At 44.7% G+C, this 19,912-nt stretch overlaps 1 protein-coding gene across 1 annotated transcript in view; it reads left to right on the forward strand.

Annotated features, from left to right (window-relative positions):
* Positions 1 to 7,284: 7,284 nt before the first annotated feature.
* The window catches only part of unc-13 (protein unc13 homolog), a 153,827-nt gene continuing 141,199 nt past the window's right edge, over positions 7,285 to 19,912 (forward strand). Inside the window, exon 1 of the mRNA XM_017906283.1 lies at positions 7,285 to 12,849. Within this exon, the coding sequence (XP_017761772.1) occupies positions 7,402 to 12,849 (5,448 nt within the window). The 5' untranslated portion in view covers positions 7,285 to 7,401. The remainder of the gene's footprint in view (positions 12,850 to 19,912) is intronic.

Genomic DNA, 19,912 nt, shown 5'->3' on the forward strand with positions numbered 1-19,912 from the left:
ACCAGAATATTCTGGAAATTAATTTTTGTAACAAATGATTTGCCAAATTCAAACCTCTCATTTTTTACAAAAATTGGATTTTTATGAAATTTTTATTCGACACACCCAAAAAGATATTTCTCAGCCAAAAAGAAATCCAAATTACCTTCTCCTCCTAAGAAATTTGGAACTTTAAATACTCGATACAAGATTAGTAGAATAATATAAAAAAATAAATTAATTTAAAAAAAGATAATAATATTCAATAATATTTAAATAGAATAGAACTAAATGCATAATAATGTACATCTAACACATATCTACACTTACACAATTATATACATAAATATTTCCTCTTCCAATAATTACCAAAGCGAATGAACCTAGACTAAACTAGAATAGAACTAAATATAATACATAAGAAAATATATTTAATCCATTTCTATATACATAAGTACCAAACCAAATGCATTTATTTTCCCAAATTTTTAACTCCACGTCTAAAAACCAGATTTCCTTCTCTCACGAAATTTGGAATTTTAAGTACCTAAAACTAGAATAAAACTAAATACACAGCAATGTAAGTACATCTAACGCATATCTACACTTACACAAGTACATACGTAAATATTTCCTGTTTTAATAATTACCAAAGTACAGAATCTATCATAAATTTTTCCCTCGTCACCCAAGTAAAGAGATCCCTGATGGACAAGCGATCCAATTCGAGAAACTAGATCGCCTTTTTCATCGAAGAAGATCGAACCCCTAAATCCTTCGCATCCTGCGCGCAGCAGATACGTACGGTGCAACCGGATGTAATTCCTTTCGCTAAAGCGGTAATTAAGCCTGGATGCAGTGGTACAGCGTCTTCAAAGAAACTAGGTTAACGGCAAATACCATTTCGAATTCTTTTTTCGCCCGATCGGGGTAGTATCATCGCGGTCTGCTCGCAAAATGCCCCGTTGATCGATCGAATTGCGTTTAGCAACAGAACACTTGTCGTAATGGCATCGAGGAATGCTATCGATTCGTGCGGCCACGTCGATGCAGAACACGCGTAATCGCCGGCCCTGTTCAAGTGTGCACCAGTGAGACATGCACGAGGAGAATATCGTCGAAATTCCCAGCTAGATTACGTGCCGGTGCAATATTCGCAACATTTGCGCTCACCGTCGGCCATTTTCCAATATTTCTACGTCTTACGTGCTTTCAACTCGTACCCTTCTTTAGCCGAAAAATCGTCCAGCCCAAAGGGTTAACCAATTGTGCTGGAAAGACGTGTCACGCACGTTGTAATGCTTTTGTCACAGAATCGTCAACAACGTGTCACGCACGTCGTAATGCTTTTGTCACAGAATCGCCAACCACGTGTCACGCACGTCGTAATGCTTTTGTCACAGAATCGTCAACAACGTGTCACGCACGTCGTAATGCTTTTGTCACAGAATCGTCAACAACGTGTCACGCACGTCGTAATGCTTTTGTCACAGAATCGCCCACGACGTGGTATACACGTCGTAATGCCTTTATCGCAGAATCGTCAACGCCGTGTCACGCACGTCGTAATGCTTTTGTCACAGAATCGCCAACCACGTGGTATACACGTCGTAATGCTTTCGTCACAGAATCGTCAACCACGTGTCACGCACGTCGTAATGCTTTTGTCACAGAATCGCCAACCACGTGTCACGCACGTCGTAATGTTTTTGTCACAGAATCGCCAACGACGTGGTATACACGTCGCTAGGCAATTGTTACAGAAACACTGGACCGTTCTGGCACACGCGTTTGTGAATTTCTTGCCATCGCAAGTGGTTAATACCAGGCTTCCATACACACGTGTCCTCTTAGATACTCCCCCAAACACGCGATTTTAAAATTAGGGCTACCGAGGGGGTCGATATCACTTGTTTTGGATATTTTATTTTTGCAATTTCTGGGAACTTATATGCATAAGGAGCTAGGCAAAAGGTGGGACGATTTTTAACCCAGATAAATTCAGAGAATTAGTCAGACTCGGAAAAAGGGGAGGAAAAATTAAGAAATTTGAGAAAAATTAAAACTGGAACGAGCTCTTTTCGAAAAACAGAGTATTTTGGTATGTGAAGGGGCATTTAACCCTTTGCACTCGAGAGGCGACTCTCAGTCGCCATTTAATCAGATTCTAAAGATGGATGTTAATTAATATATCGAATTTAAAATTATTCAACGATGCATGGAATATCGAAGTAAAATAATTGTAATTATTTTAATTTGCATAGGATTTCCTATTTACCGTTTTAAAAATATAATATATCGATTTTATAGCAGAAAGTCTTCGAATTACTATCTTCCTGTACAGAAAAGGTCACTGAGTGCAAGGGGTTAATTTTTGAACAGTATTGAATATCACTATAAGTTTGCTTCACCTGTGAGAGCTATATTTACAGTAGAATCGATTCGAAATTTTATCAATGACACTAATAAAATAATTTTTTGGTAAATTATTTGATAAAATTTACAAATTTTTGGTTTCTTATATCGATGTTGTAAACATAATAGTGATACACAATAACATATGATAATAACAATTAGAAAAAATAATATTTAAAAAAATTCAAATATAAAATCCATCAAAAATTCCGAAATTTCATTTTTGTTTATTATCAATCTAGTAAATGATCTAATCACTCAATGTCAGTAACGTACCGTAATAAAAATAGCAACAGAGTTGATGTTTTATCAATTTCCATAATGAAACTAAGACCATGTTACCAGAGGATAAAGGAAATTTGCATAAAATTGGAGGCGTGTTAACACGATTACGTGAAGGGGTCAAGAGGTGAATGTAAAATTCCCCTCGGATGAAATTTCACCCCCAAAGTTAATTTTCACGTTATCACGAATCGAGTATCCAAAAACTGCAACGAGCGAACCACTCTTTAACCTCTCGCTCCTTAATAAATTTCCAAAAATGGATAACGAAAATACAAAAATAACATAACTATTCGTGAAGCACCGAGATAAATAATTTATCGTCGATTTTACAGCGATAAAGTTCCGAGTGGACGTATTTCATCAACAAAAAATTCTTCCCATTAATCACGAAGTGTTAAATCTCCGTTAGAGATGCGATCTGGAAACGAAATGGTGGCAAAAACTCCCGGGAAACAGGATGAAGTTAGCACTGAAATTGCTATAAACGAGTTTTTGAAATGTGATAAATAAGTTCGGTTGGAAAATAAACGCCACAAATTAACCGCGGAGCCGGCTAATTGCCATTCGGAGCTGGCGAGATACGGGGCATTAACCCCTTGACTACTGTGGGCGCCTATGGGCGCATAGAAATTTTTCATTTGTGACACGGAGGGCGCCTATGGTGACAAGGAGGACGCCTATGGTGACACGAAGGGCGCCTATGGCCGCTTAGAAATTTTGCGTTTGTGACACGGAGGGCGCCTATGGTGACACGGAGGGCGCCTATGGTGACACGAAGGGCGCCTATGGTGACACGAAGGGCGCCTATGGTGACACGAAGGGCGCCTATGGTGACACGAAGGGCGCCTATGGTGACACGAAGGGCGCCTATGGTGACACGAAGGGCGAATATAGTGACACAGCGTGCGCCTATAGGCGCTCGGCGTAGTTTAGCTTTCTGACACGGAGGGCGCTCGTTTTCACAAAAATGGCGCACATCGTAACTCAATTCCTGCCGTATGGTACAGCCGTTGCGTATCAAAATCTGCCGTAGTCAAGGGTTTAAAACTGGCCGACCTGTGTCGGAAAAATCCCCGTCCGGGCGCGGCCATCGCGTACCGCCAACAAAATGGCTGAATCCAATTGGAAAGTTAAACTTTCGTCGCAAGCCATCCGCGTAAATTCGTTTCATAAAGCCGTAATACCCCCGCGAGCTCATGAAGGCTTCCTTGCTCGTTGCCGTGATGCGACGTGTAATTTTATGGCGGCCATAAAAGGCGTCTCCTGTGGTGCCCGGCTAGGAAGCCGCGTAGCGTTCCGATAACGGAAGAGGCGAGTAGTCGTTGTGGAACGCATGCACCGTCATTTCTGGTCGGTTTCATCGCGCTTCCGTCGCGGATCTGCGTGCAATGGCGGCTCGAATCGCGTCAGTGGAGGGAACAGTATTGCTTGCTGAGAGCGATCGAACAGCTTGTTTCCCCATGCTGCTGGGATGTTGTGAGGGAAACACGAGGTCCATCTATTCGAATGACACGTGGGCTAGTATCAGAGTGTATTCTGTCCTCGGTGATGGAAATATGGCGTTCATGAGCGATTGGGATTGGTGAGGCTATTTGGGATGGAGTCTGTGGGTTTTGAAAAGAGTGCTGATGATTTGGGTTAGGTTCTTGGGTAATGTAGAGGGTCCTGTATCCATGGTGTTGAAGTGTCGGCTAGGTCGCGAGTATTCTTGTTATGATGGTGGTGCTAAAAGGGACGAAAGGATAAGAAGAGATGCGTGTCGTCTTGGGCGTGCTAGTGGACTTATTGGTTAGGCTACCCTAGCAGGCCCTGTCCTAGACGGGGTACTATTGGAAGAGGAAGAGAAGGAAGGGCTTGGTTAACCTCTTAGGTACGATGAGCCACTATAGTGGCTTTCAGAAAATTCATCTGTCTGAAAGACGTGCAACAATTGTAGCCCACTTGCTCATTGTTTAGATTAAATATTCGTCTTCGTATGCGTTGCTTTCACACTTCTTTTGTCTCCACATGAATCCACATCAAGGAAGTTTTGTTTGAAGAGGGACTAGGTGTTTAGATGATTTGAGGAACTATTTTATAGTCTATTATCTAGATAGCTATTATGAAGACTAGAACATGGATTATCTTAAATTTCCTGTCTAGAAAAATATCTACATACATATATGCAAAATGGCCCTCGTATTCATTAAATACTAAATATTTAGAAAAGCAATTCTGAAAAATATAATCTGTCGAACTAACTATGTCCAATTCTTCACGTCATCCTGCTCTGTCAATGGACCTTTAAATCGTAACATGGCGTCACAGAATTATCTCCGAAGAAAAATATTTACATCTAAAATGGTCCTCGTCATATTCATTAAATACTAAATATTTAAAAAAGAAATTCTGAAAAATGTAATCTGTCAAACTGACTATATCCAATTCTTCACGTCATCCTGCTCTGTCAATGGACCTTTAAATCGTAACATGGCATCACAGAATTATCTCGCAAGAAAAATATTTACATCTAAAATGGTCCTCGTCATATTCATTAAATACTAAATATTTAAAAAAGAAATTCTGAAAAATGTAATCTGTCAAACTGACTATATCCAATTCTTCACGTCATCCTGCTCTATCAGTGAACCTTTAAATCGCAAGTTGCATCACACAATTATCTCCCAAGAAAGATATTTACATCTAAAATGATCCTCATCCTATTCATTAAATACTAAATATTTAAAAAAGGAATTCTGAGAAATGTAACCTGTCAAACTAACTATATCCAATTCTTCACGTCATCCTGCTCTATCAGTGAACCTTTAAATCGCAAGCTGCATCACAGAATTATCTCCCTAGAGAAATATTTATCTAAATATTTTTATCCAAAATGGTCGTCATGATTTTCACCAAAGAGAGAAAAGATCTCTAAGAAGTACTATTTTTCCTCGAATTCCCGAATATTTTTGTTCGCTACGCTACCCTATTAGCCTCAGCTCGCTTCGTTTCGTGTACCTTCACGAGCAATTTCTCTATTTGCCGAACAATCAGCGGTGCTCGAACGTAACCGCGCAGAGATACTAATGAAAATCGATACTAATGAAAACGTGATCTCCGAGCAAATTTTTCACATCGACGCTCCACGATGCACGCTTCAATTATGCACGTGACGCGCGAAACGCCCACGCGCAAGCCTAATGGCCCCTAACTCGTGTTCCTCGGCCAAGAAACCTCGCTGGCCTGATTGCGAGCACCAACAAGCGAATCGCGATAAGGCACATGCGAGTTTCGCCAGCAAAGGATGTTTAAACAAAGATATCAAGCTTATCGCTGCAAGTTGATTAAGCCAATGTTAGAGGCGAGTTTTCATTGAGCAGGTAATAGAACAGATGCTACACCGATTGTGCTTTATTAACATCCTCATATCCGAGCTAATTCACCGGGACGATGATCAATCTTGCGTGTAACTGAAGGTGGTTAAACTGTAACTACAGTCGATTGCAAAAATATTCGGACATGGATACAAATTTCACAGTTATTAGCCTGTAACGTACAAAACTAAACGAAGGAAATTCATTGTGACAGAGTACAGCTTCCGAGTAACAAAAACACAGAAATTTGTGCTTATCGCACATGGTTGTTGGAATGAAAATAAATCGATAAATAGTAAAAATAAGTTAACGTTGCTTGAAAAATTCTGTTGATCTCTGTGGATCGGTGGAGACGAAGATTTCTGCTCTGGCAATCTGACAAAGTTCCGTACCTCTTTCATACTGTTAGTATTATCGCCATTATTTTGCTAGTAGTATTAACCCCATACTTTTCCCTGTTATTCAATAACCTTTCCCTATACCATGTTGTTATTTACGTTTGCATCTAGTCTCCGAGTAGCAAATTGCACTGCCTATGCCCACCTCTGTTTCTCCTAACTTTTCGTTTATTCCCATTAGTGAGTTTAAAAAGAGACACAAGTGTCACGGACGATGTCGAATTAGGCGTACAGACGTACACTAATCCGAAGGAACCTAGCCAATGTCTCGTGGATCTTTCTGACGAAGTTCTTGCTCCTTGACATGCGTTAACGTTCGATGGCATATGCCTAGCACCATGGAAACTGTGTCAGCGGTGACTCGGTACGAGCGCGTCTCGTACTAAGCCACGGCAACCCGTTTGCTCCTGTTTTGCAGATAGCGGCAGCGGCATGAACGCACGAGACTGGTTACGAAGTGCCATTCGCAGAGTGTCGCGCGATCCTGAACGATTCGTCAAGATCGCGCCAGACAACTGTCAAACTTTGTGCATGCAGCTCTAGTGTAATAGAGGAAAGGAAAGGAAACGAACAATTCGGAGCACAGAGACCAGAGACAGTGACGATATATCCTACGTAGCACGCGAATAGATGAAAAGTGTACACTTAGTTCGAGCGACCTGTGAAAAGTGAACAGTAGAGGTGAGAGGAGGAGGAAAAGGGGTGGACAATCGAAATGGAGATCGACAACGTGCACAGTGCATGGAATAACCGTAGTTGCATCGGATCGACTGTCATCGGGAGATGCGTGGAAGCGTCGCTCATGTTCCTTCTGGGGCCACATGGAAGGGTGTAACTTGGCTTTCGAGTGGCGCAATATGCACGATGAATCGCCTCAGGGATCATCGACAGCCTAAATATCGCACGAGGATCGCAGAAGCTTAGGGGACACACGGTTGACCCGCGTATTGCGTCATCGAAACGCAAACTTGATGAAAATGGACTCGACGAAACTGGGTGGACCAGCCCCGACCAGCCCAAGGGCTCACTCGCCAGCCTTACCGGCCTATAGCTCCACCACGGGGGACGGTAACATCGATTATATAATCGGAGACTACATGGAGAGACTTGGCACCAGGTTGACCACGCTGGAGAACGAACTGAGGTACGCCTGGAGGGCGTTAGATCTGCTCAGCCAGGAGTACATCAAGATGTGGGAGAGGCTGGAGAAGCTGGAGGGACTGCTTTACGAGCAGCAAACGGTGATCAGTCAATTGATCGAGTTTTACGCGAGTGGTGCCAGTCACGAGACCCCCAACGTGGTTGTAGAGGAGACGTTGGCCAATCAGCAGAGCACCGTCGGCGAGTTGGACGCCATTGCGAAGAGCATAGGCGCCACGATGGCCGCCGAGGAGACGAACGCGATTAGGGAGAAATTGACCCAGCAAGAGATCGCGAGAATGCACGGACTCACGCAGGACAGCACAACTGCTGCCGCGGTAGTTACCGACATACACAGGAACGTGAGGAACCTGGACGCTCTGGAGACTCTCGCGGAAGAGAGTAATATTCCAGATGAGGCGTTCTACAGGAGCTTGAACAACGCGTACAGGGAGGACTTAATCTGCGGCGACACGTCCAGACCAACGTCGCAGCTCGGAATGATTTGGGAGGAAGCGGAAGACGAGGACGTGAACGGGAAGAAAGAGGCGGAGTCGAACATGTTCGACAAGACTATGGAGAGAGAGGAAGAGATGGAGGAATTGACCGCGATGCCGACAAAGGAGGAGTCTCCGGAGTTGGTGACGAAAAAGGAGGACGAAGCGGACGAGGACGAGGACGAGGGCGAAGTGTTCAGCGCGGCTGATTACAAAAGTTACCGGGGGAACACACCTTGCGTCAGCGAGCAAGACCTGGCGCAGCTGTCTAGACTCAGTTCCATTGACCAAGTTGCTCTGGAGAAACTACACGAGCTGGACAGGTTGACCAATAAGTTGCAACAGGACTCTCAGAATTTAATCGAGCTGCAGACGAAACTGATGGACTCTCCGAAGAGGCAATACAGTTCCGAGGCTGAGGCAAAGTTGGCCGAAGAGGCGAGTAGCATAGACGAACAGTTGAGAAAAATCTACGTCGAGAACGACGTGGATAGTTGGACCTTCTCGAAGAGTCCGGGATCCACCGGTAGGTCGATCTCCAGAGTCAGCACCGATAGCGGTTTAGCGACTGACGGTGACTTCACCACTAGGTCAATTTCGCCAAGACTTACATCCACGTCCAGGACGAATTTGGACTCCATCTCGAGTACCTACACTCCACCCAGGCTAGCTAGCTACACCTCGGCTGTGCGCGAGAAGAGCCCAGAGCCGATGATCCAGTTGCCCATAGACGTCGGTAGCTTTGCCAAAGGCTACGCGGAGAACAAAGAATTGACTGACCTGATGGCAGAAAGCTTCGCGGCTGTCACCTGCGCCTCGCCTACCATCTACAGCACCACCACCGACAAAGTTCCGTCTCCTACGCACTCAGCCGGAAGTGTCCATAGCGTGCACAGTGTGCACAGTGTACAGAGCCTTCGAACCAGGCAAGACGGTTATTTCGGTAGCGCGGCTCGATTGAATTTAGAATTTCAAGAGAGCAGAACGCCTCCGAGTCCGTCGCCTAGTTCGCCACCTCCTCCAGCCCCCCGAGACTCGACCGAACCCTTCCTGATGCCAGGACTCGATCAGAGAGAGCTGGACGCGAAACGACCTCAGAGCCCCACGTTCTTGAGGAGCGCGGAGAAACTGGTGACTCTGGAACAGGGTCGCCTAAGTCCACGAACCCCGCATTCGCCTAAATCGCCCCGAGTCTCGCCTAAGCACACAGCCAAGCCCAGCAGCGTGGCCAACATCGTTGCGGCCAAGTCTGATTCCGGCCTATCTTCCATGAGCGGGTGGAGCAGCCTGGACAAGTCCCCGAGCTCTCCGAAAAGTTCCATCAGCAAGATGCTTGCCTCGTACTCGGTAGATCATGCCAGAGCGACCTTAATCCCCAGCACGACGACCGTCAGGTCTACCAGTCCGATCCCACCTCTTCCTGAGACCACTACCACCATCATTACCCAAGAGCCGCTGTACGACACGCCCGAGGGAAGAGACGCTTTCGCGAGTACCACGTCGGTCACTTTCACAGTCACCAGTCACTCCTACACCGCGGCCATAAACCATTTGTCAGGGTACACGTCGATGAAAAGCCCTACCACCAAGGAGGAGTACAGCTTCGTACCTCCTCCGGCACCCATCGCGACCACCTGTCAGAGTCCAAAGAAACGAAGTCGTCAGCAGGCGTTACAGCACACGTACGACACCGTACCCCCTGGGACTACGATCGACTACGTGTACAGGTCGGAGCAGCCGGCAATTTACTCTGTGGCTGGCAGCAATCGGCAGCAGGCCATCACGAGCGTCTACACCAGTAGCGCCGGGGGCTACGGTCCAAAGACCACGACTACGGCTTACTATCCGGACGCAGTGGATCAGAATAACAGCTATCAGGACAATTACACTGCCGTTCAGTACGCGGAACTGAACGCAGTGGCGGCTCACGCGAAGAAGCCTCTCAGGAGTAGCGTATACGCGGACGGTGTCACGAACCACGAGGGCTACAAAACCGCCATGTACCGCACCATGTTCCTTACAGGGAACATCACGGATGCTCTGTCTTATTATCCAACCAGTGCAAATCTACCACGAACGGAGACCAACGAGACTTCGTGGCTAAACTCGATGGAGGATCAGATACCTCACGACTCGACGTCCTCTAGCATCAGATCCCTCACCTCGGATGGCAGCTATGCTCAGAGTCCCTACACTGACAGGAGGTACCCTCAGCCACCGGCATATCAGGCTCATCAGTATCACCACACGTATGCGAATCAGAACTATCCGCAAGCCTATCAGCAACAGTACCAACCGTACAGTCAGAGGCTGACTAGCACCGAGAGCGCACAACTTACAGACGGATACCAAAGACAGTGGCAACGAGAGCATCAGTACATCCAGGATCACGACAGCGCGAGGTTACCTATCGACCAACCGCAGCATCAGCAGAGCGAGTACTACGACGCGTCGAGCGTGATAGTGTCTCAGTCTGGGTACATAAGTATCGCGTCGAACTTGAAAGACCACGAGATAGAGACCACCAAGCCTGGCAAGAAGATACGACGGGGTTCGTCCTTGAAAAATGCGATGAGCTCGATGAGCAACTGGTTGCCTGACTTACACTTGAGCAAGAGGCACAGGAGTCACTCGTTGCCCGGTGGGGTAAGAAGAGAAGACTTAGACATGTCTCAGGAGCAACAGCAGCAGCAGCAGCAGCAGCAGCAGCAGCAGCAGAAGGTTCCTGTGGAAACAGGTGTGACTAGAGGTCGTGGCAGGGGCCAAGCAACTAGGAAAAAGAAGAAGCATACCTTGGTGTCTACCGTGTCCGGGATTCTCCAAAAGGCTACGAGGCGAAGTCATCAGTCCCAGTCGCTGTCTGATCCTGAACAATCGGAGACCGAGTGGAGCAGCGGCAGACAGAGTGGCCTGTCTGAAGACGAGGACAGCGTGATGTCCGACGTGAACCAGGAGCCTCCGTTCTTCGCGAAAGTGAAGACAGCTAGCACGAAACGCAAACAGATATCCCAACCGATTCCTCAGCAACCACAGCCGACCACCCAGCCCTTACCTCCCCAGCAGAAAGACTACATACAGCAGCAACAGCAACAGCAGAACCTACAACAACAACAGCAAGTGCTTCAACAGCAGATCCAACAACACCAAGAGCAGTTGCAGCAACAGGCTCTCCAAGACGGCTGGGGTAAGGAGAAAGATCAGAAGAAGGAACTGGAGCACGAGCTGGCTGAACAAACAGGTGGTTTCGAGGAGGAAACGTCAGGGAAGAGCACGGGTTCCGGATCAGGTGGCTCCTCGATATTCCAAACCGTGGGAGACATCAAACGATCCGCCGGTAGCTCCGACGAGGCACCTAACGAGAAGACTCCGAAGCTCCCACCCGTGACACTGATGGGTGGCGCGAGCATGGAATTCGCGGTGTCCAGGGCACTAGGCAAGTATCGTCAGAGACAATCCTCCACGGTGTCGGATGAGCAGCCTCCGAGCGAGGACGGTAGCACCGAGAAGAAGTCTGACGAGGGCACCATCCCAACTCTGGAGGCCAGCTTCGAATACCCTGAGGACATGTCAGAAAAGAGCGAGAAGAGCGAGAAATCCAGCAGCACTAGGTTACCGGAATTGGTGACCAGCATATCGGAGGAAGCCCCGCCGTCCGAAGGAAGCCCATCCGCGTCAAGCACGAGAGGTCAATCGTCCGGCAGCCGATTCCTGCCGCGGCATCAGCAATCCCTGGAAATTCCATGGACGGGTTCAAGACCGGGCGAATTGGACGAGGACAACCGCAGCACGCATTCCTATCGAAGCACGTCGAGAGTCTCGTCCAGGCGGCAGAGTACAGAGGACTCGATAGACTCCGAGGACGAGTGGTACCGGTACGAGCTGAGGAAGCTGGAAGAACTCGAGAGGCAATCGCAGGTAGAGATAGAGATGGGCGAGGTGCTGGTGGAGGAGCCAGAAGAGGTTGAGCATTACCAGCCGGACGAGACGGTTAAGGAGAAGATGTCGTTCGTGCTGAAGGAACTGAAGATGAAAGCCAGCACTATAACCAAGGAGCAGGTGAAAGAGGACAAAGAAGAGCTACGGACGAGCAAAATTAACGGGACGGTGACGAAGGATCGTCGTGTGGAGGAGCGGGACAAGTTTCGAGACGAGAAGCCCATCCCGAAGCGCAAATCCGCGGAGAGTATCGAAGCTGTGTTCGCGAGAGTGACCGATTACCATACTTGGGCTCACGAGGAGGAGGCGAAGAAGGAGAAACCTCCCTCGTCTATGGAGGAAGGTTCTTCGGGAGAGACCTCTGGTCCCGACAGTCCAGTCCAGTCTATGGACGAGGAGGAGGAGGAGGAATTACCTAAAGACGTCGACGAACAACCATCGAGACGCAGCTCGAGTGGCTCGACCTTTCGTCACGGAGAGAAGATCCATCCTGGCTCTGAACCCCTGTCTCGCGAGGGTAGCGTGAGCGTGCCACCTAGCGAGGTCTCTGTCAGTATCCCGGGTGCCTGGGACTCGGAGAGCACCGTGCTCGAAGGGCTAGAGCGTGACGGAGCTGGTAGCGCGGAAACGGCTACCACGGCGACCTTGAGCCTACCGAAGATCAAAATCGATTCCTCGTCCTGCGGCAGCTCTGACACTACGTTGAAAGAGGGCCAGGTAAGTCCTGGGCCACCTGGATCAAAGTGGAAGCTACTGAAAGCGTTGAAAGAACGAAAGGCGGAAGAGAAGCTGAAGGAGGTCGAGGAGGCCGCCAAGGAGACCACCATTACTCAGGGACCCACGGCAGTGAGTATTATGATAAAGTGAGGACACGAAAACCTTTGTAAGGCGTACTCGAGATTCGGGCATTGGGTCAAATCGTAGGGTTAAGAACTACATAGGTGATTTATGCAATGTGTTTCTCCTTAATCCTTCAGTTACCTTAATTTCTGAGAATGTCAATATGAGCGTGTTCTGTATGCAGGATGTTAATTGTCGATGGTATCTAACGGTATGTTTCAATTAAAAAATCATTCCTTTCATTATATCACACGAATTGGGCATTTAGTTTGGCATGCAAGTACGAATTTTGACAATACTTCTTAATATAGGTTAAAGGTTTCCTGGACAGTAATTATTTTTCTGATTAAATCGGTCTTTTAACATCCTGCATAGAGGTAAGGAAAGAAGCTGAGTGACGTAAGACACGAGATATTACGTACTTTGTTCTGAGAAAGCACAGCGTAGTAATGAAATATGGAAAACGAACCAAATAAGATACAGGAACTTATAGACGAACTTATATCACTCGACTTCTGATGCCAAGGAAACAACGTTTCTTCGAAACCATCTTACCAGGTCAATAGCACCGAACTACTCGATACAGTTATGGTCACGACACGATTCGAAGCTTCTTTTCACCAGCGAGTGTCGAGTACGCTGCGCGCGCACAGGCGGACTGTGGCGCGAGGCAACATTCGAATTTAAGCAGGATTTCCCGCGTAACGTATAACCGCGGTGCCATCCGACATGGCACAACTCATTACAGTCAATACTAATGCTACGATAGGAGAAGGCGGAAGTGAAGCTTTGCCGGACGTATATCACGTCCCCGTGGTCCATTTTCGCGTCGATCGCGAAGAAACGAGCGGATAAAATGGCGCGCAGGACCAAACCACGAACTCGATACATAATAGACAATGGTACTAGTCAATTCAGCAAGTGCAACAAGTCACTGACGCTTGGCCAAGCAATATAACTCGTAGGTGATGGCAATTGGGTGAACGATCCGAGCGGATCGATCGGTGATCGTGATCGACGATTCGATCGATTTCGAGGTCAACGGTAGTAGTTACAGGAATATCCTTATGCGGCGGACACGTCCACGCTAATAAACGAGGCTTACTTAATTAACATAGATCATAGGAGTAATTAGATGGTGCTTTAAATAATCGATACGCTTTAAGGTAGTATTATTAGAAGCCGCGTGCCTGCGCGGTATGACGAGGGAATTCGCGAGACGGGGCTAAGTATTATTCGGTCAATTAACGTTTCCAGGACACGTGGAAACGATAGTCTTTCATAGGTTCCCACGGTGAACGACTGCGCACGAGTTTCTGCGCAGCCAGATTCACGTTCTCTCGTAGCTGTTTTGCCCGCTAGGCACTTCCACGCACACGCGATACAATATCATATACGTAGCGTGCGAACGAGACAAATGCGTGTATTTATACCTAAAGGGAATTAGACTCGCGTGGAAGACTGCTCGCGATGCTTGCGTTTATCGATATAAATCGCAAGAGTCGACACAGTCTGTTCACACGCTCAACCTAATAAACCTAACCTCAATCTAACAGTCGACCATCGAACGTAGCGTTTAAGAAACTTCTACTTACACCCTCACACGTATATACATCTTCTCCATCGACTCATATAGGCTCCACGTTTAGTACGGGAATTAAGGTAACTCAAAGCCACTAGAACTACCAACTATTCCTTCCGAATTAAATTCCTCGGATTTTCGAACAACGTGCGTTAAACGCGCGACCACGCACAACGTTAAGCTGGTGTTGCGGTGAAAAGACGCACTAAAATAAATGGCGGAGATAGAAAGGGTGGGGAGCAGATCGCGCAGGCACGACCGAGAATCTCGTTCATCGTGCACATCGAAATCAATCGCTTCCGAGAAGGCGTGAGAGAACGAACAGAAGCGAAAGAGAAAATAGGTTCACCAACCACCGGTATTTCAATTCATATCGCAAGGAACACGATGATATTTGTCTGATCGACGATACATTCACCGATAGTCAGGGATTTCGTGTTTCGTGCACGAACATTTGCTCATGCAATAAAAAGCATCGCTGACATAATAACCGATGCGGTTTAAATCGGAAATCGGTGTGAACGCGTTTGAATTAATTTGTACAATTTGATAGATAGTAAAAACAAATTAACTGTTGTAATGGAAAACTGTTTTCTTGGGACTTTTGTTACCCGAAAATGTGGATTTCCTTTTTTCAGAATTAATTGACTTTTAAAATGTTACCCGAATATTACATTTCCTCTTTTATAGCTATAGAAGAGTATGTTTTTAAGGAGACCTGGAGAAATGTAACAAAAGTCGTTGGAAAAAATAAAGTATTCCATTGCACCGCGCATTCAAGATAATTGCATAATTATAAATACTTTTTACGAGATGGTTTTAAAAGCTGCTAATTATTCTTTCATGCCGCATAAAGGATAAATGTATATAAAGAATTAAACCTCTTTTGCTGAGGCTTTTATACCCAGTAAAAAAATTAATGTTTAAAATTAACTTCTAAAGACAATGACATGGAAGCATTCATAACAGTCCAGGAGTAAAAAAGTCTCCTTTCCAAGATGCAAAAGTTTAACAAGTCAAAACTTCTGAAGACTTCCAAGAAATCTCGGACTTTCTTTGTTAAAAATAAAGCAGAGAAGAAAGAAAAGAACATTAATGAATCCCTACATTAACAGTCTTTCAATTTTGCCATATTTATCATAACTATGGTATTTGTTATAACTATAAGTTATTGTTCGACATATCAACAATTGGAAGACTTTAAAAAAAAGAGAAACTGCCTAAATTTTGTTTAAAAACAAACTCTACTTTCACTGCACGATTAAACATATCCTCACAAAATGACGAACTAGCGTATAGCGTAATAGTCAAAGGGAATAACAATTTCCAAATCTATTCCATCTTCTAACCTAGTACAAAGGTGAACTTCTCGTCGATCACGTGTTCCTCGCATATTACAGCGCAATATATTCCGTTTCGTCGAGCGTGAAAACGCAAAAGTCGATATCACGCCAAATCACGTGACGAGATATTACGTGGACAATACGTTACACATTTCCTTCCGTTCCATTTTTCCCGCGCGAAATATGAATACCACCGTATTTCATATATTCCACGATCCAACGAATTTGAATTTTCAATTATCTTGAACAAGCATTCGAAATTTCCTAGAGAAATATAATTAGAATTAACAATGAGCAAAATTTGTTCTTACTTTATTGTTTTTGTACTTACATTTTATTCGTGGTGATTAAAGGTGGGTTTTAGTGTGATGATACACAATCCATAGATAAGGTTAACGATTGTCGTCGTGCATCTCGTAGTATTCATAACTAGTATACACTATATACGCTGATAGTATGATAGAAGATAATTACAATCGATAACTGAGCGACGTGATTCCGTGGGTATATCCCTGGAGCGGGAATTGCGCAATACGAAGGAATAGCAAATCGTTGAATATCTATTGGTGTATTTAAAAAAAAAAAAAAGATTAATCGACGAAATATGGTTATTTTTCGTTTAAAATATTTTTTAAATGAAAAATAGTAATAACTTTGAAGAATAGAATAGACAAAATAATTCCTAACCTATTACTACTCGAGACGTAGACGTTTACTTTCGAGACCTCTTTGAAGCACTACGTGAAGTACAACGATACCCTTTGAGAAGTTCCACTTTATCGACAATTTTCTCAAGCAATAATACACACCAACACACTTACATTCTATCGTAATAAATAAGACGCAAAATGTTTACCGAAGCCAAGATGGCTGAAAAATTCGACACGTAAATTCCGATTCGACGTCAATTCCTCTTCTACTGGAAATCTTGCCAGAGATCATTAACCACTTCAACATATTACACGTATCGCGTGCCTCGTTACGTAGCACGCGCTATCTAGGAAGCGAACGGTCAATAATGGAATCCGACAACAGCCGCTCGATTCCGGCTCCATGGCTCGGTATACCCGCGACGTCACACGCTCGTAAACGTTCGGGATAGTAGCTAAGATTTTGCCCACATACCATTTCGTAATCTCGAAACGATCGATCGCGTTCCGTGCACCGATAACCGTTGAGGCATAACACGAGCTCGCAATAGTTTCATAATCGAACGGATAAGCCGGAGACGCAGACACGCCGACAGCCAACGACCATGAATTCGTACGGTTGCACGCGTATACGGTCGATGACGTTCGATCGCATTCGAACGTATATGACACGTAGGTGAACGAACAGGCGTAACACAGTCGCGTCGTACACACGTCCAAAGTATATGCTTCCGTATCTAAAGACTTCGCAGCCGTATAATACTCTTTAATTAAGCTAGCAATTAATTGATCGTGCGTACGTACTTCGGTGTTAGTGTTTTAGGAGAGAGGAGAAAGAAAACCGGGCTTGTACCTGTTTTCGCGATCCGGACGACGCTTCCAGGATAACGACGCCATCGTAGATACTCGTGACTCGAATCTGACTAAACAACTGGCAGCAGTGCCCTTAATTGGTCGGATCCGGAACACGTATCACGCTCGGTCGGTCGATCGATTCTTCTGGTAATTGGCGAGTCGTGCCGGGTGACCGCTTGGTCGCTCGAGACGCGATCCGCCGGTAATGTCAATAGCAGCAAAAAGTCGGGAAGATTGTCGCGGCGCTCGTTCGGAAGTTGTACTCGAGGGGAAAGGGAGGTTACTAAAAGATGGCGTGTGTCCACGTGGCTGGATAATTATCAACCGATCCTTTTCTGTAGATCAGTTATCGAGAGGCGTTGGTGGCCACTTTTAATAGGTGCGTTAGACAGTAAACAGCTTGATGTAGAGAAAGAATTGTGACAACAATAAGAGGGACAAATTTAATGCATAGCAATAAAAGGAATGAAATTCATACGGTATAAATTACGTTACTCATATTATGATATTAATTGAATATATTATCGACTTTTTAGGTTAGTAAATTTATTGGAAATATTATAGAAGATTGAATCCTAACCTTAAAGGGAAAGTAGCATTTCGAAGTATCGAAACGAGAATGACGAGAATTACAAAGTAAGGAATATCAATTATTTTAAACTAAACGATGTTTTCTTGAAGTGATTATTAAGGAATAAGGATAAAATTGATATCCTTAAATTGATTCAGAAAAACAGTATTCTCTTTCGGTTTAAATTTTTTGCAGGGTATTGTTCAAGTTACGATGCAAGGAATATTCCTCATTTAGAAGACAAACTCGAGAGACATTAAATCCGTTCCCAAGTTTACCATCGCAAGAATTCCTAAAAGTTTTAATGCATTATAGTGGAACCTTTATGCAACGAGATTGAATAAAACTTAAATTCAATGGATTACTAAAAGTAGAACGAAATGTCATCCTCGCTGTGAACGATGTAGCTACCAGCAAGAATTTAGCGGAATTACTTTTTTAATGGAAAACTGATCCCCGTTTGAAATTAAACATCGTTTTCATAGGGATTTATACAGGAAATTAGCGAATTCAGAGTAGGAAAAAATCCAATATTCCTGCAAGTATTAGAACACGATTCGCTCTCGCTCTATCTCGTTCAAAAATGGTTTCATCCTGTGGAATGTTTTCCTTTGAACGTTATCAAAAGTTTCTTATCCGAACAAAACGAATCACGAGGAACAAATCACGAAGGTCCACGGCACAGAATTAAGGTCAACATTTTTACGTTGCTCGACGAGGCAAAAAGGTTAATAATAATTTTAATAAGAAATAAGTTCCCCTTTGCTGTTATATATCTGTTATAAGTCAGCGTTAAGCGCGGGAAACTTTCGTGTCGTACAAAATCACGAATTGGAACCAGGTATCGGTGAATTTTCAATTAACTCATAGCCGTCGGTCTTACCGGTAACAAGCTTTCAAAAACAAGCTGCGCTGTACCGCCAGCAGGGTAAATTATTCCGCAGCAGTCTCTCCATGTTTCTTTTTCTACTTTGACCCTGCTGATTTAGCGATGCTTCAGATTCCATCGATGTTAGCCGACCGTTTAATTGAACTCGAGAGCATTCTTCTTGCGTTCGTTCCCTTGAAGAAAATACTTCCTGTATTTTTACAATCGATATCTAATTTTAGTCATATTTCGTACGTACCGTTTTTCCTTTATTTTCGTCGCGCTCGCTCTTTTATTAATTCTTGCTCGAATTTGCTTCATTTCGGCGGTTCAATTTAAAATTTAATTAAACACGAATTTAATACAATTTGTCTTCTTGTACAGATTGGATGAATTTTTCGCTAACTCGTTATTTCTCCAATTACATCGATCAATGATCAAGAAATATCGCCTCGCCTTTTCCGTGACAAAATGGCAACTCGACGCTCATAGGAATGGCACCAAAATCGTGCGCATTAAACGTACCATGGTGCTCATAAACTCGAATGGATCTCGTTTACGTGTGATCGTAAAATCGAATATCCTGGATAAAAAGCGACCGTATTTGAGGCTGTAATCCGGGTTCTTTCGCGAGGAAAGAAATGGAAAAAAAAGGGAACGAACTGCTTATTGCGAATTTATGACAACGTGGAACAAAGAGCGGAATAATACGCGTTGAAAGGAACGGTCGCGTTTCGTCCAAGTCTCTCCTACGATTCAAGATTTCATAAAGCTCGTAACTCTGCTCATTGCTCCGTGCTGCTCTGCGAGATTGCATTCGAACCTTCGCTTTGAACCCTGTACGTGTAAAACGATCTATCGCAAAACGGTAACAATGACCAGCTTGCGAGTCGAGATTTAAAGCGCGAGGTTCACATATCAGACAGTCTCGCTTTGGTAGCCTTCATTGATTTTTATTCGACAATAAAACATGGTTAAAATGAGGTTAATTGTAAAATCTAAGTGAAATCCGATGGAATTTGCTTTACCAGGTTTAATGAAAAATAACCGTGGAAGAGAAATCTATTAAAGTATTCCACTGTTCGCGATTAGATTTGCAGATATTTCCTGCGAGTGTATGAAGTATTGCTTCGAAGATACGTAGAGATCAGACAGATTAGCGAATGTAAATACAAAGCGAGACGAAATGGTGCAAAAAGG

Source organism: Eufriesea mexicana, unplaced genomic scaffold (assembly GCF_001483705.2).
Source record: "Eufriesea mexicana isolate 0111107269 unplaced genomic scaffold, ASM148370v2 scaffold5271, whole genome shotgun sequence".
Lineage (NCBI taxonomy): Eukaryota > Metazoa > Arthropoda > Insecta > Hymenoptera > Apidae > Eufriesea > Eufriesea mexicana.